Source organism: Eumetopias jubatus, unplaced genomic scaffold, assembly GCF_037043125.1.
Source record: "Eumetopias jubatus isolate StellerSeaLion01/CBP00866 unplaced genomic scaffold, mEumJub1_p1.0 scaffold_3, whole genome shotgun sequence".
NCBI lineage: Eukaryota > Metazoa > Chordata > Mammalia > Carnivora > Otariidae > Eumetopias > Eumetopias jubatus.
Window position 1 is genome coordinate 35,532,453 of NW_028274809.1, and position 24,868 is coordinate 35,557,320.

The window sequence follows — 24,868 nt, forward strand, 5'->3', positions numbered from 1 at the left end:
ACGCCGAGACGAAGAATCACATGCTCTAACGACGGAGCCCGCCAGGCACACCCAGGAAAGGGTTTCAGACCACTGCACTAGACTGGGAGTGCCATGGGTCAGGGGCACTGATGGTCCTGTTCAGTCCTTCACTCCGAGTGCCTGGTCCACAGCTCATGGACTTACCCAAGTGCATGCGGGGTATTACCAAATCTTGGCATTGAGCAGCTCGGTTTGGAGCGAACGGCCCTCACCTGGCAGTGAGAAGACATAACTCTTCCTAACTCGTACCACTTAACTGACCCCGAACAATCGCAACTTCGGTGTTGTTTCTTTTCCTCACGGGTGAAAGCAGCCTCTGCACGGACACGACATTCCTCTGGGGTCGAGCCGGCGTCTCTCGGCCAGTTGTTGCCTTTTCTGCAGGTACGGAGCCCTCCCACTCTCGCCCTACCGGAGCTCGCCGGCTGAGGCGGCCTGAGGGGCGGGACCAGCCCGGGGGCGGGGCGGGGCGGGGCGCGTCGGGGGCGGGGCCTCCCTCTTTCCGGCTGCAGTCGCTGCGGGGCCGGGCCGCACGGGGGCGCCGCTGGGGCAGCGCTGCTCCACGAGTTGCCGAGCCGCCGAGGAGGCCCTCACTTCCGCGTCGGGCCCCGCGGCGTCCGGCGGCCGCGCGGAGGGCCGGGCGGGCCGCAGGTCAGTCGGGGAGGCCGCCTACCCGGCCCCGCCCGTGCAGAAGACCCGGGCGCCGGGTGGGCCGCGGGCCCGGGAGGCGGCGGGGCGCCCCGAGGAAGGGCCCGGATCACGCCGATATCACGGGTGCCCCGGGCTGCAGGCTCGGGCTTCGGGCCGATTCGGGGGCCCCCGGGCACCGGGGAGACCCTGGCGGGGCTTTGAGGTGTCCCAGCCCCTCCCTCTTTGGTCCCGCATCGTGGGAGGAGTGCTAGTGCCCTGAACAGCGTTTCTCAAAGTGGGGTCCGCGTGCGGACTCCCGACTCTTATCTCAGACTTTCTGAACCGGACTCTGTGCTGTGGCCCGGGAATCTGAATTTACAGCAAGCGACTCTGATGGTTTTGATGCCGCGGGTCACCGAACCGCACTTTGGGGGCCCTTCCCCAGAGAGCAGGGCATTTCTGACACGGCAGGGAGTCTAAGTGGGTGCATTTGAGGATGGGGCCTCGAGACTGGCCTTGAAATGGTGATGGATAGTTCTCTGCCATAGGAGAAACTGACTGAGGCAGGAGTATCTCTTAAAATCCTTGCGCTCAGGGTGCTGCTGTGTTCCTCTTGTCACAACAGCAGTCTTCAGATGGACAGATGCTTAGTGAATTAAGTGCCCGTGGCAGGGGCCTTAGGGATGAAACAGTGCTGAAGTAGGCAGTGTGGGGTGCAGCAGAAAATTTGGAGCTGGTCCTGCTGACCTGGATTGGGGCCGACTCCACCACTTACCAACAAGGCAGCCCTAGCGTGGACGCTGCTCACATCACTCGATTTCTTTCTCCAGTGTCATCATCTATCAATAGGGACAGTAATTCCTATCCAGTAGGGCTTTTGTGTGAATTAGGTAATGTCTGCCAAGTGTCCCCTGCAGTAACTGGCACCTAATAAGCATTGAGTAAATGGGAGTTATTAAGAGTGATGTAGATTCTGCCTTCCTAGGGCTTTTGGTCAGGGATTAAATAAGTGAGATAAAATGTGGAGAGAGGTACAAAGTATATTTGGTGGACTGTGCACAGATTCTAACTGGGGGGTGCTTGGGAAGGTCATGCAAGTAGTGAGATTTGCCTGTGGCTTTGAAGAAGAGACGGATTCCAGGGAGCTGGTAACTGGGGCAGCATGAGCCCGTTCCATCCCATGCTTCAGAGGTGGTTCTCTCACATGAATCCTTGCCCGGTTGCTCCTAGGACTTCAAGGCAGCCAAAGAAGTCACATTGATAGGTGGTTTTTGAAAGCCGGACCATTGGTCCATAAGAGTTTCCGCCAGCTGACCATGTTTGACACACATTGTTTTCGTCAGACACCAGTGGTCTCCTTTTCCCAAATCACTGGAGATTGGCTAAATTGGAGCATCTACAAAATGTTGCTCGTTGATCGCATAGTAAAAGTGAGTTGCCATGAATATAGTTGAGCCTCTTGACAGCCATTTTACATTTGCTGTGAAATGTGCAGTTACATCAGGAGTACCTTTTTCATCACAGTATTGTTTTAGGTTCCATAGAAACACCACAGTCACCTGTGGTTCATCCATCTCCAGAGAGGATTAAGAAGTCAAATCCTTAAAACTTCCCTAAAGCTTCAGGCATTTTTGACTGGAGAAGCCAGATGATTTAGAGGTGTTATTTGTTGCTCTTCTGGACCAGTCTGGCTACTGGTATACATAAAATTCTGATTTCAGTTGATAAATTATGTATTCCTTAGTTACCTAACCTAGGAACTACAGTTACCATTGTTAATAATTTCTGCTGTTATGTCTCCTTAAATCTCCAGAGCCAATATCAATCCCTCTGTATACACTTTATGGTAAAATTTATATCATTATAGATAACATTTATCATTTAGCAAGTACTTACTCTGAGCCAGAGACTGTTCTATATGTTCTGTCAGCTTATCTTAGCTTTTTATATGTTCCGTCAGTTATTCCTCTGATAGTCCTTTGAGGTAGGCACCATCCCTGGCTCCATTTTATAGATGAGGAAACCGGCAGAGGAAGATAAGTATTTGCCCTCCGCCCCCAGTAAGTGGTAGAGCCTCGTAGCCTAATCCCATGCTACGTGCTGCCCCCCTCTGCAAGTCTAGACAGCTCCCTCAGACTTACTGTAGTTTTAAAAGATATGTGAATATCAAAGAACATAAGCAAACTTCACCTTTGCTTTATATGTGACAGACAATGCACTATTTTGTTTAATTCCTTAAACAATCATTTCAATAGCTATGATTTGGTTGGTGATAGTTTATCATTTACAAATACTCTGAGCCAAAGTTTTCCAGCTTCCCAATGTATCTCAAACTTCTTTCATATTATACAAAGTCCTTCAATATTGTCAGTGCTGAGGGATTTATTTTAATTCACATTAAAACGTATTTATTATCTACTTAGTGTACTGTTGGAAATGTCAGCAGTGACTGTTCTTTGTTTTCACAGAGGTGGACCAGGACCACCCTTGTTTTGCACTTTCTGAAAGCATTTGAAGGCAAAAATTCAGGTGTTGCTGGGAACAATGGAAGGTCACAAGGCAGAAGAAAAGGTGTTAGATATTCTTCGACTGAATGTGGGCGGCTGTATTTACACAGCCAGACGTGAGTCCTTGTGCCGCTTTAAAGACTCAATGCTGGCATCCATGTTCAGTGGTCGTTTTCCTCTAAAAACAGATGAATCGGGTAAATATCTAAAGTCCGTAAGCATGATCATAAATATTCATTACAATAGTCTAGTTTAAATTCCCTTTGGTTTTCATAATTGCAATAGAATGTATTCGACCAGTATACTAATTATTGAGACCATTAGGGCTGAATGGAGATTTATTAAATACATGGAGAAATGAAATACCAGTTTCCAGAATCTGTGATGCTGTCACTACAAGTTGACAAGACAATGAACGCGTGTAAAGGCCTACCATGACCTCAGTATGGTGACTGATTATATTTGGAAAGTTGTTCCATCCATGCAACTCCATGGGTAAAGGCATGGAGGCTTCTGTCTGTGTTCGTCAGGTGAACACACTGATTTCTCTGGAGAAAGCAGCCACCCTCCCGCTCCCAGGGCAGTTGGCGGCAGTGAGCTTTAGCGTGAAACCTGCCACCTCATCTAGCTGCGTAGCCTTGTGTGGGCTGACGTGCACACGAGAAAATGTCAGTCACCTAGTGGCAGAGGACTAAACACTGGTGTTCCAGAAGAAGCGGGGTAGGGATCTGTGCTGCTGTCCCTGCTTGGAGTGCTCCAGTGTTGACTGAACCTACTACTGGTTGTAGAGAAACCTCAGCAAGGCCAGTAAGGCATTTTGCACCTCTTCGGTGTTCTGGGGCCCAGAGAACCCACTCTGGCTTCTGTGTCAGAAGAGAGGGAGTGCGGAGTCTTGAGCATGAGGGGCTGTTAGTAACCCTGGGTCTTGAGAGAGTGCTTTGCCAGCGGAAGGGCAGTTGAATGAATGGGAAACACCAATGGCTGGTGCCCAGGGCTTGATGGCCCCGTGGGCAGGAAGTTTGTTGGTGGAAAGATGGTAAGCAGGGACTGTGTTTTTTCTCTGTCCCCAAGTTTTAGTTTCTTCATCGCTTCTAAGTTAATCAAGGGAGAAAAGGAATTATTGAGTAACCTCACACCAACTTGGCTAAATTGTCATAAAGTAGTACCAGCATAGCATTAGGAGCTCTGGGTTTATATGTCAGTGACACTACCAGTCGACTTCCAGCCAAACATGACATATTAATGGGCATGCCCTCATTAGGGTAGTGCTCCATACGTCTTTCCTGGCTGGGCAGGGATGAGGTTAGGGGTAAGCTTACATTTCAGGAGCAGTCTGGGGTCTCCGTGGCTTTTGAAGGGCCACAGTGGGAATATGGTCATTGCATCCAAAATCCCAAATGGACCTCGGAATACATTTTCCTGTATGGTAGGTGAGAAAACAGAGGATCACCAAATTTGACTAAACCCATTTGAACAGTAGCTATCAACTTTCTTGTGAGAGAGAAACGTTTCTAGTTGTAGAGGTCTGATTTTAGTTTGACATGTTGAAATTTTATTTATGGTCATATGTATCTATGCAATGATTTTTGAACTGAATGTTTTCTAGGGGCTTGTGTTATTGACCGTGATGGACATCTATTTAAATACCTTTTGGATTATCTTCACGGAGAAGTTCACATTCCCACAGATGAGCAAACCCGTGGTGCTCTGCAGGAAGAGGCTGATTACTTTGGCATCCCTTATCCATACAGCCTGTCTGACCACTTGGCCAATGAAATGGAGACATATTCTTTAAGGTCAAATATAGAACTTAAAAAGGTCTTGGCATTTTCTTAAGTTTTAAAAAATATATATGTATACATATATATACATTTTAATACACAAAGCAATGTGTGTTATTTTGCATAGCCTGTGTTGCCACATAAGCCAAACATGGGAAAGTTTTACTTTTTCTAACTTTTGAAGACACTTTGCTTAATTACTACTAATTTTTTTAAGGCCGAAATCCTATGTTCTAGGGAAGTGTATTACATTGCCACTCAGAGGTTTATGGAGTGTTTATCTCTCATTGAAGATTTAATGTCTTTTGATGGCTTTTTAGATAGAAATATTCTGCTCTTTAGGTTCTTTGTAAATTAACAGCAATACTGTAGTATATAAGGGTATAGGGTTTTATTTACTGAAATGACTTTTTAAAAGAATGGTCATGATAAAGAAATGATTGTATAAAATCTCCAACCTGATTTAGTGAGTGTAGCAGTTTGTTACTAAGTTAAAACATCAGTTTGATTAATTCACTTTGAGATCAATAAATCTTTTTTTTAAAGATGCCTCTCCTTTAAATCACATTTTAAAAATCTTAACATAACTTAAAAAGCTTCATTACCTGTTTTTGTCTTATCGATAAGTATTATATTTGCTTTTAGCACCTTTAGGGATCTAAAAGGAAAATATTTTTCCTAGATAATTAATAATAGTGAAAACTGATATGAATTGATTTGATTTGGACCTTGGCTTAGGAGAGCAAGCCGACAGTATGGTTATTAGGAGTGTAGCATGAAGAGAAATTTGATTTGGTTCCAGATCACCTTCAGGATTTGCACAGTTGTATGGGTTCTGCTACTGAAGTTATTTAGAAATTGAGTCGTCTAACAGTTATTTGGTGCTGTTTGCCACATCTGCAGATTGGGGCTAAAACACCTGACTGGAAAGTTGGGGTGGGTTAACATTCATCTTCTGAGGTCTCAACTCTAGTCTTTTATTTCTGTTTTATATGCAAAGAGGACACAGCATGTGCACATTCACTATGTCAGCCAACACATATTTATCTCAAATGTCTTAGGTGTATAGAGCACCGCTCTAGGGACTGTGTGGGACACAAAGAAATACAACATACAGTTAGATAGCAATATTAAATGAAAATGTAAGACATGTTAGTGTCCTATTTTCATTCACTTGAGTCAGTAAATATTAAGCATCTCCTTTGTGTCAGGCACTATTCCACGCCCTTGGGATACTAGACAAAGCAGACAAAAGTGCCGGTCCTCAGGGCGCTCACAGGAATAATGCTGTTTCTCCCAGGGGAGGCCCTTGCCACTCCCCTGGGTGAAGTCCTACTGCTCTGTGTCCCTTAGCACTTCATCGGCTCACCTGGTAGCACTTACACTGTGTCCTGACGGCTTGTCAACTGTCTGTCTTTTACCTTAGCTATAAACTCAAGGAGGGCTGGGACGCTGTATCCAGGACCTTAGACACCACTCACCACATTAGTACCTTCTTAATATTCAAGTGAATGAATGAATAGGTAGATAAATGCCAAAGGAGTTCTTATAGTTTGCATTGAGTTTGTATATTCATATCTTTCAGTGGAAAAGAACAAGTTAATCTGGTTAATTTATGATTGGACGTGGAGTTAAAAATAAGCATCAACCATGAGGCTTAGTCAGTAGAAGGTGAAAAGAAGATTGAGTCAAATGGGAAATTGGGGGAAAATAAAGGGAAAAGAGAAAGGTCTTTTAGTCATACGAAGATTTTAAAATTAAAAATAATATTGGTAGTGAGGCTAAAGGAGGAGGAAGGAAAAATACAATTTCTGTGTGGAAAAGAATTCTGTAGAGGAAAAGGTGTTGGGTTTTTGGGTGATGCCTTTTGTGATTTGCCCCACCCCCACCCCAAATTCAACAAAAGCATGTTTGGTTTTTCAAGGCATAAAGACTAGGCCGAAATTCATAATCTTTTATTTCCCTTATGACCAACTGGTAATAGAGCAAATTAATTTTTACTTTACTCCAGAATTAAATTCAAATTTTGTATATTTTTTTGCTCCAGGCTCTAACAGACTTCTGTGATTCATATGGTTTAGTTTGCAATAAGCCAACAGTTTGGGTTCTTCACTATCTTAACACATCTGGTGCAAGCTGTGAGAGTAGAATTATTGGTGTATATTCCACAAAAACTGATGGAACAGATGCTATTGATAAGCAGCTGGGAGGAAGAATTCACAGTAAAAGCATTTTTAAAAGGTATGTCCATATTTACATATGAAAAGGAACAAAATAAAGTCTTAGTGTCTTGTAAGAGGAGTTACTGAATGGAGTATGTGGTTGACTAGAGAAGATATCAACGCGGGGCAACACACAGCATGAGCCCTCATGGCTGGCGAAACCGGCCCACTTCATGACGTATATGTAAGCTATAGGACATCCACGGTGGTCTAGTATATTGCCTCTCAACTGGGAGTGGGCATCAGAAGCCCCTGAGAGACTTTAGAAAAAAAGAAGAGAAAGAAAAGCAAAGCTACCTGCCTGGCTGTTTCTGCTGGCCCATCGTCCAGGAGCAGAAGCACTGCTCAGAAGTCAGCAGGCCTGCCAAGTGACCCAGAACTGGCCTGTGCCTTGGTGTCCTGTTCTGAGAAATGATGAAGGACTTCCCTGGTCCCTCCCAGCCTTAAAATTCTATGACTTGAACATGTCAAATTCTTAAGGGTTATTCTCTTAATACTTTTTCTGTAAATTTACTTAACATTGGTCAATTCACTTAGCAGTCCTTTTTTTTTTTTTTAATTCTCTGGATGGTTGGATTGGGTCACATATTAGTGACCAATGAATGACCACATGAACTTGGTTATTAGGTGATTAAATATGTCATTGTTTTCTGAATTCTTTACAGGATGTTTATATAAGATATATGAGTGCCTGGCATAATGCTATGAAAGTTTTAGTCAAAGGTGGATCTTTTAAAATTTTCCTGGGGTTAGGTAATTTTTTTAAAAAACTTATTTTTAAAAATTTGTTGATTTGTCTGCACAGTCTATATTGTGGAATTAACAAGTACTTTACCACAGTAAAAAGAGATCAGATGTAGGTTAGCATGAGTATAGTATATTATACTCACAGTATATGATACATAGTATATTATCTGTATGCTTAAGGAAGGGTCACAGAAGAACAACTATTCAATACCAATATATTTTTCCCCTTAATTAACAAGCACTTGGTGAGTATCTATTAGTTATACATGTGTGTGTGTGTATGTACACATTCATACTTAGGTAGTATGTTTTCATCACCTTTTGCAATATTTCTAGAGAGGCGGGAAATAATGTTCAGTACATTTGGAGCTATTATTCAGTAGCTGAACTGAAGAAAATGATGGATGCCTTTGATGCCTGGGAAGGAAAAGGTATAGTACAATTCTTTTATTTCATGGCAGAAGGTAGACTTTTCCTTAATAAAACAAAGTAAGCACAAATGCTGCATTTCTCTTTTTTAGAAAGTATTTCTTTGTATAGGTTAAGTATTTCTTTGTGTATTTGCCACCTCATAATATCATTGATTGAGGCAGATTACTTAAAAATCTTTAGACCTGGGGCGCCTGGGTGGCTCAGTCGTTAAGTGTCTGCCTTTGGCTCAGGTCATGATCCCAGGGTCCCGGGACCGAGCCCCGCATCAGGCTTCCTGCTCCGTGGGAGGCCTGCTTCTCCCTCTCCCACTCCCCCTGCTTGTGTTCCCTCTCTCGCTATGTCTCTCTATCAAATAAATAAATAAAATCTTAAAAAAAAAAATCTTTAGACCTCTTGGGGCGCCTGGGTGCCTCAGTCAGTTAAGCGTCTGACTCTTGGTTTCAGCTCGGTCCTGGTCTCGGTCATGAGATCGAGCCCCTCATCAGGCTCCATGCTTAGCACAGAGTCTGCTTGCGACACTCTCTCCCTTTCCCTCTGCCCCTTCCCCCTGCTCTCTCTCTCTCTCTCTCTAAAATAAATAAATAAATCTTAAAAAAAAACTTTAGATCCCCGAGTTGCTAGCTATTACTAATAGTTTATAATCCAGTAACCTAAAAAATAGTTTATAATTTCAGCATCTGTTAGTTATGTTTATTTAGTTCAATTAAACAACAGTTTATTTAGCACCTACTGTGTACCGAGCATTGTTCCTAGGAAGTATACCTTTAATGTAAGCATACAATGTACAATCAAAAGAAAAAAGGAGGGGCACCTGGCTGGCTCAGTTGGCAGAGTATGCAACTCCTGATCTCAGGGTCGAGCCCCATGTGAGGTATAGAGATTACTTAAAAGTAAAATCTTAAAAGAAAAAAAAAAAGGAAAAATTTAAAACAGAGAAAATGAAAATAATGCCACAGAAGATGTCTGAAGAACGCTTAGGAAACACTCATCTTTAAATGCACACTTTGAAATTTGACCATTTTTCCCAACTGCTCATATCATTTGATAATAATAATGCTGTTTAGGATCCAGTGTGATAAGTGGTTTACATTCAGTACCTCTTAGTCTTAAAACAATTCTGGATGCTGTTTATCACTTTACTGATGAGAAAACTGAGTCTCAGAGAGGCCATGCCACTTGTAAGGATCACAGAAGGTTAACTGTTCTATGCCTAAGTTTGTTTTTTTTCTCTTAATTAACAAGTATGTATTGAGTGTCTCTTAGGTGCAAACCCTATAAGAAGTCCTAAAGTTGGGTCCACAGATAAATAGGACACATCTTGGTCCTCAAATGATCTTAAAAGCTGGTAGAGACCGACATTGCAAGTCACGTGAGGTTGAATAAAAGGGGGGGGCTTTTCAGAACTCCGCGGTCACCTGTTTCTCTTTCCAACGAGGTGCTCGTACCAACCCTCTTCCTTTCCTGGACTTTGTCCCCCTCACTTTTCCTCCTTTATTTTTTTTTTCTAAATCAGACCCCTCAAACAGATAGAAAACAAGTGCTATTCTCTTTAAGTTTTTCATTTTAGATTTAAGTGACTTTAAGACCCTTAGGCTTCAGGAACAAACCCCTCGGTGTTCTCTGTGGCTCTGGACTGGCAGACAGCCCCGGAGGTTTTGTGGGGGGGCCCTGGCTGGGCTTCTTGATAGAAAACAAGTGCTATTCTCTTTAAGTTTTTCATTTTAGATTTAAGTGACTTTAAGACCCTTAGGCTTCAGGAACAAACCCCTCGGTGTTCTCTGTGGCTCTGGACTGGCAGACAGCCCCGGAGGTTTTGTGGGGGGGCCCTGGCTGGGCTTCTTTCTCCACTGACCCAGGAAGCTGAAGGGAAGAGCTGCTATTACTGGCTCACAGAGTGGAAGACTGATTTTGACTTTTTGGGAGCATGTAATGAAGTATCATTGGTATTTATCACCGTTCTGGAAGGCCTGTGCAAAGCCATCAGACAGGAAACAGAAAGAGAAAGAATTATTAGAAGGAAGAAGACAGTTATTATTTGGGGACAGTATGTCTTTTTAGAAAACCCAAAGGAATCAACTAAAGGTATTTTAAATGATGAGTTGAGTAGAACAGACTAGCTGGATACAATATAAGTAAACAAAAACTAGCTTACTTATGATAGATTAGTTAGAACTTACAGGAGAGGGCGCCTGGGTGGCTCAGTTGGTTAAGCGACTGCCTTCGGCTCAGGTCATGATCCTGGAGTCCCGGGATCGAGTCCCACATCGGGCTCCCTGCTCGGCGGGGAGTCTGCTTCTCCCTCTGACCCTCTTACCTCTCGTGCTCTCTATCTCTCATTCTCTCTCTCTCAAATAAAAAAAATAAAATCTTAAAAAAAAAAAAGAACTTACAGGAGAAAATCCCATTCACAATAGCAATAAATGACAGAATCACTAGGACTGAGCTATCAAGAAATGCTTTTGTGGAGTCTTTTGTGAAGACTGCTAAAATATATTCATCCATCAATTCATCCATCCATCTATAAAAAAAGAAGACAAAGATTATGGTGAGACATACCATGCTCCCGAATGGGAAAGCTATTGAGACAGATTTTATAATATTCATTATAAAGACGTCAGTTCCTCTAAGATTAAGTTACAGGTTTAATGCAATTCCTACCAAAATATAAGTGGAACTCTTTGCGAATCTTGAGGAAATGATTCCAAAATTCCGTTGAAAGAATAAGCCAGTGAAATAGGAACATTTTGGGAAGTAGAAGTCATTAGAGGAATGAGTCTATAACTGTGTGATAGTAAAAATACTGTAGAGAGAGTTGTAATAAGAAGAACCATATGTTTCTGGTACAAGAATAGATGCAGAGATCAGAAGTAAACCCCAGTGAACTTACAAGAATAAAAATACCATGTGATAAGGAGTATTAAATATCAGTGTAAAAAGATAGATAATTTAATAAATGAGAAATATACTTGGGAGAAAACAACTTTAGCCTCATGTCATTTATCAAAATAATCCCAGGTGAATTTATGGATGAAAAATGAAGCTATAATAAACTACAATGAAACTTAAGCAAATAACTGATTTCTTAATAGGAAAATAAATCATAAAGACAAAGATGAATAAATTTGATTATATCATATTTAATATATTAACTTTAAAACAAAAATGCATAAATAAAAGGCTAATAAAAACTTAGATAAAAATATTATATTTAGAGATAAGACTATCCCTAAAATAGAGATTTATTTAAGTTGATTAGCAAATCAATTCAACCCCTATTGTAAATAAATGTGCAAGGTTCATGACCACAGAATTTCCAGATAGATAAACATGTGGCAAGAGGTTCAAACTCATTATTTATCAATGAAATACATATTAAATGAGGATTATTTTTTCATACCAGATTAGTAAAGATCTCTCATGAATTCTTGGCAGGAGTAAAAGTTAATATTACTTTAATGGGAAATAATTTATCATTACATATCCATAACATCAAAATTGTTCATTTTCTTTGACCCGATAACTCTACTTCTGGGTATCTACCCTAAGGTCATAATCAAATGCAGACAAAGGTTTATGAACAGATTGTTCAATTAAGCATTATTCATAATAGAGAAAAAAATAAAAGCAATATAAATGTCTATAATAGAGAAATACATACTGGTACATCTATGGGAAATAGTTGAGCATAGCTATTAAAATTATTTTGAATAATTTTTTACAGAGATGAATGCCCATGATAAAATAAGCTTGTCATGGAATGATCAAAAGCAGGAAACAAAATTAAATATAAAGTGTTTTCAATTAGGTGCCTATCATATGAATAAGAAAAAGACTAGAAACAGATTCATCAAAGTGTCATGAACCATGATTCCTAGTTTTAGGATTAGAATTGATCTTGATTTTTTTTTAGGATTTTATTTATTTATCTGAGAGAGAGAGAGAGATTGAGAGAATGAGGGGGGGTGGAGCGGCAGAGGGAGAACCAGACTCCTTGCAGAGCAAGGAGCCCGACATGGGACTTGATCCCAGGACCCTGGGATCATGACCTGAGCTGAAGGCAGACACTTAACCAACTGAGCCACCCAGGCGCCCGATCTTGATTTTTTTTTTATATGTACTTTTCTTTATTATCCAAATTTTGTACAATGAAACTGAATTACTTTATAGGCAGGAAAAAAATAAAAGTTTTTAAAATAAATTATGGTGTATCCATATAATGGAATACTACTCAGCAATAAAAAAAAAATGATCATTAATGTGTATATCAACATGGATGAATCTTCAAAGCATCATGCTAAAGAAGCCAGACACAAAAGGCTCTATACTGTGTGATTCCGTTTATATGCCACCCCTGAAAAGGCAAAACTAGGGAATGGAGGGGAGGGCATTGATTGCAAAGGGGTACAAGGGAACTTCTGGGGTGACAGAAATGTTCTATGTCTTGACTGTGGCTGTGATTACATGACTTGTATATATTTGTCAAAACTCATCGAACCGAATACTTTAAAAGGGAGAATTTTATTTTATGTAAATTATATCTCAATAAACCTGACTTTAAAAAAGTCTTAATGGATGAGATTTGGGAATGTTTTTATAGCTTAAGTAGGTTTGAGATCAAGCAGTTCCAAAAAATTACTGTCTTAAAATGAGGTACATAGGCTTCTGTGAGTATTGGATATGTCTATTATAATTTATATGCCCAGCTTGCTAAGTTGGTTAATATTTATCACTAAATCTTTAATGATTAAACAACAAGACACCACGGGTGCCCGGGTGGCACAGTCAGTTGAGCATCCGACTCTTGGTTTTGGCTCAGGTTGGGGTCGTGGGATTGAGCCCCGCATTGGGCTCCGCACTTGGCGTGAAGTCCGCTTGAGATTCTCTTTCTGCCCTCTCCTTCTGCCCCTCCTGCTTATGCTCTCTCTCCCTCTCTCTCTCGTAAATAAATCTTTAAAAAACAAACAAACAAAAAAAACAAGATACCATATCCATTCCTGGGACTTCAAAGTTACTTTTTTAAAAAATGCCAATTTTTTATTCAACGTTATTTTTTAAGCCTTTTAAAATGCAAAATGCATCTTTATACTTTTGTGATTTCTTTTAAATTGAGGTGAAATTCACATAACATAAAATCAAAGTATACACTTCAGTGGCATTTACTATGTTAACAATGTTGTATAACCACCATCTCTATCTAGTTGCAAAACATTTTCATCACCCCACAAGGAAAGCCAGTACCTGTAAGCAGTTACTCCCCATTCTCTTCTGTCTTCAGCCTCCGGCAACCACCAATCTGTTTTCTGTCTCAACGCATTTGCCTATTCTGGATATTTCCTGTAATTGAAATCATACAATATAATGACCTTTTGTGTTTGGCTTTTTTCACTCAGCATAATGTTTTTGAGGTTCATAAAAATACATTTCCAACTTTCATTCAGAAGCTTACCTGATTTAAAAATTAAAATGAGTTTGACCACAATCTTGGCCTAACACATTAACTCAGATTATTCTTGTTTGAAAAGGTGCTTATAGGGTAGTGATTGCTCATATTTATATAGTGGTTGCCTTTTACAGAGTGGTTCACAAAATATACCTGACTTGATGATTACTGCAGCCCAATGAGGTGGATAGGGTGGGAGTTAGAACCCTCACTGTCCAACCCTTACACAACTGTCAACACTATGATTTATAAAATAAAGGCACCTAACGTCTCTTAAGTGTTCAAGTGCCAGGAAGTATACTAAGCATTTTGCGTTTATTTACTCATTTAATCATTACAGCCAACCTATGTAGTACGTACCATTATTGTCATTTCATAGATGAGAAAATTTAGGCACAGAAAAGTTAAGTAACTTTCCCAAGGTCGCATGATCAGTGAGTGATAGACGTGGCATTCAGACCCAGGCAGTCTTGGCTCCAGAGCCCATGCCTTTTAACAGCACACACTCTTCTGCCCAGGACCCATGTGACGACCTACTGATGATCAGTGGTGGAGCTGGGGCTGGTAGTTACAATTCCTAGACCTGGCTTATGAGCTGGGCCGCTATTACCTTGGCTCTTCTCGGGCACACTTGCTGTGTACACCTACCTTCTTCAGATGGGAGCCACGAATTTCAAACTCTTTCTGCCTAGTCTTCCACAAAACAGTGCTGCCGAACCTTTTGCCGTGGACAGTGGCTCTCTTAATTATGCCTTTTTATCTTCCAGGTGTTAGCTACTGGCGGGTGCCTCATGAGCTGATAGAATGTTGGACCCTGGAAGAGCGGCCCTTACTTGGAAGCCTCCGTCACATGGCCCCAGTTCGAAAGAGGTTATCTGTGCTCTGTTGATAGTGTTTTTTGTTTTTTTAATATGACCTGTAGTTTTCCTGCCTTTATTGGGGAAATGAATAATGTTGACCTTACTAAATTTATTAATCACCAAGGTAAGTATTCTGCCTTACCATCAAAATTAAATTGTGATAAATTCAAAGTTACCAAAACAATGTAAAAACTGAAAATAATTCTCTAAAACTGAGTTATAGTATGTTCTTTTTGGGAGAGTGTGTTTTTAAGAATACTAGTGGATACAGTGAGAATGCTATGGTATTTTTCCCTATAAAAGTGAAATCCTAGGCTTTATTGGCAGTAGTCAAAAACTTATTTATTAGACTTAATATTTGAAATCTCCTGTGACTTATTTTGAATTCCTTTCACCTTCCTATTACCACAAATAGCATTTTTTTTAAAGATTTTATTTATTTATTCATGAGAGACAGAGAGAGAGAGAAGCAGAGGGAGAAGCAGGTTCCCAAGGAGCAGGGAGCCCGATGCGGGTCTTGATCCCAGGACCCTGGGATCATGACCTGAGCGAAAGGCAGACGCTTAACCATCTGAGCCACCCAGGTGCCCACAAATAGCATTTTTATTTAATATTTCTTATATTTTATGAAATTAGCATCAAATTCACTCTACATCTGTGCTTTTCACTTTAAATACATTTAAATACATTTAAAATCATATTTATTTTTCATTGGGTATTATTCATGCTTTTCAGATGTTCTGATTTCTTCATCATTTGTCCTAGAATTTGATTCACTGCTCCTATGGAATCTGATTGCTTTCTTTTTTTTTGCCCTTTGGCTCTTTCACAGAAATGCGGAGAATTTTATTCAGTTTTTAGTGGTTCATTATCTCTTGTTAAAACAGATCTTTTTTCTTAAAGGCCCTCAATTTGTTATCATTATTTTGCTTTTTGAGCTTACAGTTAGCAAATATTGTTTGGGTCTAGAGCAGGGGTTCTCAAATGGGGGCAGTTTTGTCCCACAGGACATATTTGGCAATGTTTAGAGACACTGTGGGGTGGGAGATGCTACTGGCACCTAGTAAGTAGAGGCCAGGGACACTGCTAAATGTCGTAGAATGCACTGGGCAGCACCCACAACAGAGATTTATCCAGCCATAAATGGCAATAATGTTAAGGTTGGGAAACCTTGGTCAAGAGTCTAGTGGAAGATGTGGACTGAAAAAACAAGCAGGATTGGTTTTATGGAGATTCTCCTCTGTGTTGTCTTTTCTTTGGTTTATTAAGCATTCTTTTTGATTCATGGATGAGATAATGATAATGATGACTTAGAAGCAACTGCAAGGTCCCAAAGAATCATTTCATTCACTTGAGAAAATTTAGTTATGTTCAGTAGTTTTAGGGTTGAATATATTATATTTGTATTCTCTACTACATGTTGGTGTTCAGATCACCATGCCATATTGAGGAGAGGGAGAAGACTTGGGGGAACTTTCTGTTCAGGAGATGATCTTCGTGAAGTGAAACTGATGCAAGCAGTAGAAGGAGCAGGCAGGGTTTCAACAGTGGTTAGTTGACAGTTTTAAGGTCATTTCAAACAATATTCCCTGTGATTTTTCCTTCATTTTGTTAATGTGATATATCACATTGACTGGCTTATAGATGTTGAACCATCCTTGCATCCCTGGAATAAATCCTACTTGATCATGGTGTATAATCCTTTTAATGTACTGTTGAATATGGTTTGCTAGTATTTTGTTGAATATTATTGCATTTATGTTCACCAGGGATATTTTCTTTTCTTGTGGTGTTCTTGTCTGGTTTTGGTATCAGGGTTCTCCTGGCCTTGTAAAAAGAATTAGGAAGAGTTCCCTCATCTTCTGTTATTTGGAAAAGTTTGAGAAGGATTGGTATTAAATCTCCTTCAAATGTTTGGTAGAATTTACCTGGACTTTTGTTTGTTGGGAGTTTTTATTTTGTTTTTGTTTTTAAAATAAGCTCTAGGCCCTATGTGGGCCTTGAACTCATGACTCCAAGATCAGGAGTCACAGGCTCCACTGACTGAGCCAGCCAGGTGCCCTGGTTGCTTTTTGATTACCGATTCAATCTCCTTAGTAATCCGTCTGTTCAGATTGTGAATTCCATCATGAGTCAGTCTTGGTAGGTTGTATGTTTCTAGGAACTTTTAAACATTCATTCATTCATTCATTTATTTCCTTTTTTAAAAAAACGCTGAAGTATAGTTGACATACAATGTTCTATTAGTCAGGTGTACAACATAGTGAATCAACAATTCTATACATTATGCATTGCTCACCATGCAAAGTGTCGTTACCATCTGTCACCATACAATATTATATAATATTATTGACTGTATTCCCTATGCTGTACTTTTCATCCCCATGACTTATTTATTTTATAACTAGAAGTTTGTACCTCTTAATCCCTTAGGAATTCATCCATCTCTTTTAAGCTGTCCAATTTGTTGGTGTGTAATTATTCGTAGTAAGCTCTTTTGACCCTTTGTATCTCCGTGGTATCAGTTGTAACCTCTCCTCTTCATTTCTGATTTTACTTATTTGTGTCCTCTCTCTTTTTTCTTGGCTGGTCAATTTTATCTTTTTAAAGAACCAGCTTTTAGTTTCATTGATCTTTTCTATTGCTTTATAGTCTCTATTTCATTTACTTCTGCTCGAATTTTTATTTCCTTCCTTCTACTAATGATGTGTAGTTGTCACTCAGCTATTCTTTAGGATTTTATTTTTTAAGAGGAAATTGTACCATATATAGATTTAGACTCAGTATATCTGTGGGAGGAGGTAAGTTCAAGATTTTCCTACATCACCATCATGAACTGAAACAAATCTATGATATGGTTTTGATACCACATCAAAAATCATATGATCATCTCAATAGATACAGAAAAAGCATTTGACAAAATTCAACAATTTATGATAAAAACTCTCAACAAAGTGGGAATAGAGGGACTACATTTCAACATAATAAAGCCATATATGAACAGCCCACAGCTAGCAACATACTCAGTGGTGAAAAGCTGATAGCTTTTCTTCTAAGGTTAGGAACAAGACAAGTATACCCACTCTCGCCACTTTTATTCAACATAGTACTGGAAGTCCTAGCCAGAGCATTTAGGCAAGAAAAAGAAATAAAGGGCATCCAGATTAGAAAAGAAGAAGTAAAACTGGCACTATTTACAGTTGGCATGATATTATACATAGAAAACCTTAAAACTCCATCAATACTGTTAGAAACAAACAAATCCAGTAAATTTGCAGGATACAAAATTAACACATCAAAATCTTGTTTCTATACACTAATGATGAATTATCAGAAAGATAAGAAAACAATCCCATTTGCAATTGCACCAAAAAGAATAAAACATCTAGGAATAAATTTAGCCAAGGAGGTAAAAGCCCTGTTTTTGAATAAGACGTGAAAGAAATTGAAGAAAACATAAATAAATGGGAAGATATTCTGTCCTCATGGATTGGAAGAATATTGAAAAAATGTCCATACTATCCAAAGCAATCTACAGATTCAGTGCATTCCCTATCAAAATTCCAATGGCATTTTTTTATGGAAATAGAACAAACAACCCTCAAATTTGTATGGAACCACAGAAGATCGTGAAGAGCCAAAGCAATCCTGAGAAAGAAGATTTGACAAAGTTGGAAACCTCATGGTCCCTGATTTCCAATTAGCATAGTCCCCCCTTATCCACAGAGGATATGTTCCAAGACCCCCAGTGGATGCCTGAAACCACAACAGTGCTGAACTGTATATGTACTATGTGTTTTCCTATACATACATACCTGTGATCAAGTTTAGTTTATAAAGCAGGCACAGTAAGAGATTAATAGCAATAACTAATAAAATAGAACAGTTGTAACAATATACTGTAATAAATGTTATCTGAATGTGGTCTCTTAAGATATTGTACATCATCCTTATGATGATGTAAGATGATAAAATGCCTATATGATGAGATGAAGTGAAGTGAATAACATAGACATAGCATTAGGCTAGTAGTCATAGTATGAATGACATTGTGACATAGCGTTAGGCTACTACTGACATTCTGATGATAGTCAGAAGGAGGATCATCTACTTCCAGACCATGGTTGACTATGGGTGATTGAAACTGCAGAAACTGCAGAAAGGGCAGACTACTATATATTACAAAACTATAATAATTAAAACAGTATGGTATTGGCATAAAACCAGACACATAGAAGAACAGAATAGAAAGCCCAGAAATAAAGCCACACATATATGGTCGTCTAGTTTACAACAAAAAGAGCCAAGAATACACAATGGGGAAAGGACAGTCTCTTTAATACATGGTGTTGGGAAAATTGGATATCCACATGCAAAAGAGTGAAACTGGATCCCTATCTTGCACGATACACAAAAGTTAAAGTAGATTAAAGACTTGAAGATAAGATCCGAAGTCCTAAACTCCTGGAAGAAAACAGAGTAATAAGTTCCTTAACATAGGCCTTGGCAATGATTTTTTTTGTATCTGATACCAAAAGCAAAAGCAACAAAGGCAAAAATAAACAAGTGGGACTGTACCAAACTAAAAAACTTCTGCATGGCAAAGGAAACCATCAAAATCAAAAGACTTTCTGCTGAATGGGAGAAAATATTTGCAAATCATATATCTGATAAGGAGCTAATATCTAAAATATATAAGGAACTCATACAACTCAGTAGCAAAAAAAAGTGATTAAAAATGAGCAGAAAATCTGAATAGACATTTTTCTGAAGAAGACATACAGATGGCTGACAGGTACAAGAAAAGATGCTCAACATCAATAATCAGGGAAATGCAAATCAAAACCACAATGATATCACCTCAAAGCTGTTAGGACGGCTATTACCAAAAAGACAGGAGATAACAAATGTTGGCAAGGATGTGGAGAAAAGGGAACCCTTGTGCAGTTATGGTGGGAATGTAAACTGGTGCGGCCACTGTGGAAAATAGTAGAGAGGTTCTTCAAAAAATTAAAGGTAGAACTACCATATGATCCAGCAATTTCACTTCTGGTATCACCAAAAAATGCAGAGTAATTTGAAAAGATATATGCACCCCCATGTTCATTGCAATATTGTTTACAATATGGAAAAATTCAAGTGTCAATTGATGGATGAATGGATAAAGAAGAGGTGATACACACACACGCACACACACACATGCACACACACACAGTGGAATATTATTCAGCCATAAAAAAAGAATGAAATCTTGCCATTTGTGACAACATGGATGGACCTTGAGGGCATTAAGTGAAGTAAGTCAAAGACAAATACCATGTGATCTAATATGTGGAGCAAAAAAAAAAAATTCCAATCTGATAGATACAAAGAACTGATTGGTGGTTGTCAGAGGCAAGGGGTGGGGGAAGGAAGAAATGGGTAAACTAGGGTGGGTTTTTTTGTTTAAATAAATCGAATTTTTTTTAAATTAAAAAAAGAAACACTGCTCCGCCTTTAGACTTTTTATAATGAATGGCAAACTCAATTCAGGAATCTTTGAAGGTTTGTCCAGTACATCTCAAATTCAAAAATTCAAATGGGTTTGACCATTCTAGCAACTCCCAAAATAACTTCTGCAGAATGCTAATTTTACTGGGTGCCAAATGTTGCATTACAGAATTACTGGGAAATACGGATCCAACAAAGTTAAACAAGTGTCTTTACTTGAGACCCCAGAACCTTTGTTAATATAGAGTGTAAAGTTTCAAGAGAAGAGTAAAATATGCAATAGCAAAGAGTTTACTGGACTGTGAAACACTCAGTAAACTTCCTCAGTAGATCTCTTAAAAAAACAAAACAACAACTTGGGATCATCATCCTGGTTATCCTGTGGATCACGTGAGGATTCTTAGGAACCAAGTGATGTAGTGTATAATTCCGGTGTAACATACTAAATTTTAATTCGTCGTTCATATTAACATGGTGATTTTAAGAGTTTGTATTCAAGCAGAAAAAATCTTGCGTAAACTTGGTGATTTACTTATTGACCTTGGTGGGAGAGATGAGGTAGTCTGATCCCTCTGAATCTCTTGACTCAAATTCTTGATGAAAACGATTTTGCCCCTGAAGATAAAACTTTGTGGAGAGGTTTCCATGGGTCACCCAACCTGTAAACGCTGACCATGACATGCTTCTGTATTCACAGGCGACTGATGGCTTTCAATGAAGAGGAAGACGAAGGTGTGAACTGTAAGACTGGTCCCAAGCCAGTCAGATTCCTGGGCCCTTCCACCAGCACCCAAATTAAAGTCAAGAACTCGGCGTCGGTCAGGGTGTCCTCGGCCAGCGCCCTCCATTCTGCGGGCGGAAAGGCGGCGCCGCGCTCGGCGCCGCCGAAGGCTCCGTCCCCCGCGGGCACTGCGCAGCCGGGGCAGCCCCAGGCTCCTCGTGGGGCCGGGAGCGCTGAAAACGGAGCCGCGCACCCACCCCCCGCCAAGGTCCTGCTCTCCGACAAGAAGACCACCCCGCCCCGAGTGATAAAACTGAAGCGGACTCCACTGTGCGCCGCCGGGCCGTCCCCACCTGTCGCAGCCGCAGCCGCAGCCGCAGCCAGGCCCGCGAGGCCCCCAGTGTCGGCCCCGGAAGCCCCCCAGGCGCACGCGCGGACTGAAAACGGGCGGGGCCAGGCTGATTGACGGAAGCGTGGGCTCCGGACCTCCCGCTCGCCTCCCGGAGCGCCCGAGCCGTGCGCTGCAAATAGGTGGCGCTGTTTCTTGGTGCAGTAGGGGTGGAAACGGGTTTCTCTTTAGGATCGTTACGGGAAAAATGAATTATGTCAAGTAGGAATGGAAGAGGGAGACTTTACGTGGTTGGGCCTATCTTTACTTCTCCCAACTTTGAAACTGTTGTCTACTGATAGTTTGAATTTCAGGTTTTTAATTCTTTTTTTTTTTTTGATGATTCATTGGTATTAAGGCAACAAAACAGTACAGTAAAATCATCGCTAGAGGAGTCCACTTTGTTCTTGAGTAATTATAGACTTTAGGCACTTTTGTAATGTTACTCATTGCTGCCCAGGGCCGAATGAGGTTAGATATTCCCGTCTGGTGAGATAGGGTGACATTCGTGTTTCCCTGTGCTGTGTCACAGCCAAGAGATTTGAGAGAAAATGCAGACCCAGGTGAACTCCCTGCAGGTTTGTTTCAGTCTCAGAAGCCTTCGTGAAAAGAAATGAGGAAAAGAAAAAGTAATCTAAGATCACATTTTCTTTGACTCAATTGAACTATTTTCTTTTCCTAGATTGTTTTTTTCTTACTCTTTTTTGCTAGCAGATTTATTTATACATCACAAGAAGATGTCTTGGGATGAGAACTAAATAACGTCTTCGGAATGAATTGTTAAAATATTTTAATTTGAATAGCGAAGTTCTGAAAGTACTTTGGAAAACAAGTTAAGCGTTAACTTTTAACTGAAGTTACTACTTGTTTCTCAGGAATGACCATTGAGGAGTCATTCTGACTATACAGTATGATTTTTATGCATAAAATTCCCACTTAACTTGAACTTAATATTTTTAAACAGAATATTTTGATTAATCCTCTATTTTTTCACAGCTATTCAGTTGTATGTGTTTACTCTTATGTGTTGAGTTTTATAATTGGATCCCATATTTCTACCTTCAGTAAGCAGTATGCCTTCAGTGTATTAAAAATAAGTTCATAAAGCAGGGTACTTTTTATTCAGTGCTTATCATTGTACTTGCATTACTTTGAAAGAGTAGAGTAAATATACTCAAAACATTACTTTTTACAAAATAAAGTAAAATTTTTCCATACAAAGTAATATTTTCCATGACTGTGGTTATTTTTAAGCCTTACAGCCCTTTGTGAGTCTGAGAGGTTGTTTGTTTATGTAGTTTATCTATTTCTGGTTACAAAATTGCTTTCTTGTCTAGGTAATGTATGAAATAATTAAACCAATTTCAGATAGCTATCCAGATACCAGCAGCCTTTTAAAATAGGTGTTTTATTTGACTAGAAAAAAGTGAATGTTCAGCTGATGGTTCATGAATGACATTTCCCTGTAGAACAGAAAAAATATTTAGTCACCTTGAAAAATACTATTATAAAGAATCCAAGCATTCTGAAAATCAAAGATCACAGTGAATTTTGAGAACTGCCATTTCCGACATACTAGTATTGCTTGATCTAGGGCATTTTGAATTGCTGATTCGTATAAGAATATTATTTTATACCAGTGATACCAATAGACTTGCTTGATGCAAAGTTGCCACGAAACCTTCAATCTGTAAGAAATGCAGTATCTATGAAGCACACAATAAAGCAAAGTGCAATTAAACGAGCTGTGCCTGTGCTCATGGGTGATTCTGTGAACAGCCTGCTCTTCTTTGCCACTAACAGCTTAAAGGAAGTCTATTTAGCACATCTAGTCTTAATAAGCAGAGAGTTTTGGGAATAGCTACCAGGCTGTGGTGCAGCTGAGGTGGAAAGGAACAAGTGGCCCCTTTTGGGGATCAGGAGTCAAAGTCGAATTCAGAATGCTCAAGTAACTTGAACATTACTTTAGTTGGAGTGGTTCCTTGGGGATTAGGTACTTTTGCATGAAAACACATTTCTCAAGACTCTGCAGACACAAAGGTATAACTCATCATAACCCACTGTTCTTCCTGGAAAATGAAAAATAAGAAATGGGAAAGTGTGCTTTATAAATAACGGTTCAGTGTCCTTACTTTGGGAATGTAGGTTTGTGCAGTTGTTGGGTCAGAGGACACAATAGAAATTTTTAGTGGTGACTGTAGGATATTTAGTTACTGCTCATATCAAAAAAAGATATTTGACTATGATGCCCTTACAGGTAATCTTTGTTGAAAACTGGTTTGCCCTGGGCGCCTGAGTGGCTCAGATGGTTAAGCGTCTGCCTTCAGCTCAGGTCATGATCCCAGGGTCTTAGGATCGAGTCCCACATCAGGCTCCCTGCTCCTTGGGAGCCTGCTTCTCCCTCTCCCTCTCTCTCTCTCTCTCTCTCTCTCTCTCTGTCTCTCATGAATAAATAAATAAAATCTTAAAAAAAAAAAAAAGAAAACTGGTTTGCCCTGATTAAAGCTGGTTAGTTATATCATGGAGAGCCTAAGGCTGACAGTTTATATTTCATATTTGTAAATAGTAAGTTTTCGGTTCAATATTGCCTTACACTACAGTTTTATAAAGTATGTTCATATATTCTATTTTATTGTGTTCATTTTGCTTCTTAGTTTCAGAACAACAACATAATAAAGGTCGTCTTTCCCAGTTCTTTCAACATCAAGAAAAAAAATGAGGTTGAACAAAATAAAGGCTGTGCAATAGTGGCACCCCCCCATCTCAACCCCATGCTTTGGCCCATAATCTGATATCCACAGAATGACCAAAGGAAACGGTAGATGGAGGAAGTAGACTAAAAATGTGAATTTGTTTAATATTTAAAGTTTTTGAACAGGAAAGTATTAAAGTATTGGATTACATGTTTTTCCTACTCGAGAGGGGACTCTGTTGTGTCTCTATGTGCAATGCGTGGTACATGGTAGTCCTTCAGTAAATTTTTGAACAGTTAAGGCAATCCCTGCTCCCCTTCCCCCCCCCCCCAACAATTATTTTTAAAAGCGTGTCTGGTAGCAATCTTCAGGAGCTGTGGAAACTGATTTCTGACCTTGCAGAGTATACCCTGTCAGAACAAAAGAGGTGGTAGTAGAAGTTTTTTAGTAGGGTGATTATTGCTAATAGCCAAAATTACCATCAGTAATGGCCAGACCAGTTACAGGACTTGTCAAGTTGTTTAAAGTAATCCAGAGCCACGGATCAGGAGATCTCAGGGAGGTCGATGCCAGTACTGCCAGACTTCTGAGAAAGGAAACAAGCAGTCTGGCCTCTCTCCTCCTGCCGTACTGCTTCAGCTAGAATTGCTGATGCAATTTCTTTTTCATTCACAGACTTAATCCTATTCAAGTGCTAACAGTGAAAACACTGTTGACTCACTTCCCAGTCTGTGGTTAAATATAGTATAATTATCCAGCTATTCCTTGATTTTTAAAGAAGGAATTAACATACAAGCATATTTGACTTTACCTGAGGAATTGTTCATAGAACACTTTTGATTTAAATAGCATTTTGAATGTGCACAAAGACTTGTGGTGGTAAATTGTTCTGTAAAGGGAAGGATGCTAACATTTGTATGAATATGAGGTTACCTT

General features: G+C 39.8%; 1 protein-coding gene across 3 annotated transcripts; it reads left to right on the plus strand.

Annotated features, from left to right (window-relative positions):
- The first annotated feature begins 585 nt into the window (after window positions 1-585).
- KCTD18 (potassium channel tetramerization domain containing 18) lies at window positions 586-22,904 on the plus strand. 3 transcript variants are annotated; one of them, XM_028125175.2, is made up of 7 exons: window positions 586-672; window positions 3,120-3,355; window positions 4,765-4,976; window positions 6,987-7,180; window positions 8,245-8,339; window positions 14,548-14,650; window positions 20,828-22,899. In XM_028125175.2, the coding sequence occupies exons 2-7, from the start codon at window positions 3,196-3,198 to the stop codon at window positions 21,315-21,317; spliced, it is 1,254 nt and encodes a 417-aa protein (XP_027980976.1). In that variant the 5' UTR covers window positions 586-672; window positions 3,120-3,195; the 3' UTR covers window positions 21,318-22,899. The 3 variants fall into 3 exon arrangements, with proteins under 3 accessions (XP_027980976.1, XP_087877727.1, XP_027980981.1); XM_028125180.2 differs by lacking the exon at window positions 586-672 and adding an exon at window positions 952-2,081 and having other exon boundaries at window positions 20,828-22,900; XM_088021601.1 differs by lacking the exon at window positions 3,120-3,355 and having other exon boundaries at window positions 593-672; window positions 20,828-22,904.
- The last annotated feature ends 1,964 nt before the right edge of the window (window positions 22,905-24,868 follow it).

Coding starts and splice junctions, on each gene's coding strand:
- KCTD18 (XM_028125175.2), top strand. CDS start 3,196: ATGGAAGGTCACAAGGCAGAAGAAAAGGTGTTAGATATTCTTCGACTG. Junction 4,977..6,986: donor CAAATATAGAACTTAAAAAG/GTCTTGGCATTT, acceptor TTTTTGCTCCAG/GCTCTAACAGACTTCTGTGA. Junction 14,651..20,827: donor ATGGCCCCAGTTCGAAAGAG/GTTATCTGTGCT, acceptor CTGTATTCACAG/GCGACTGATGGCTTTCAATG.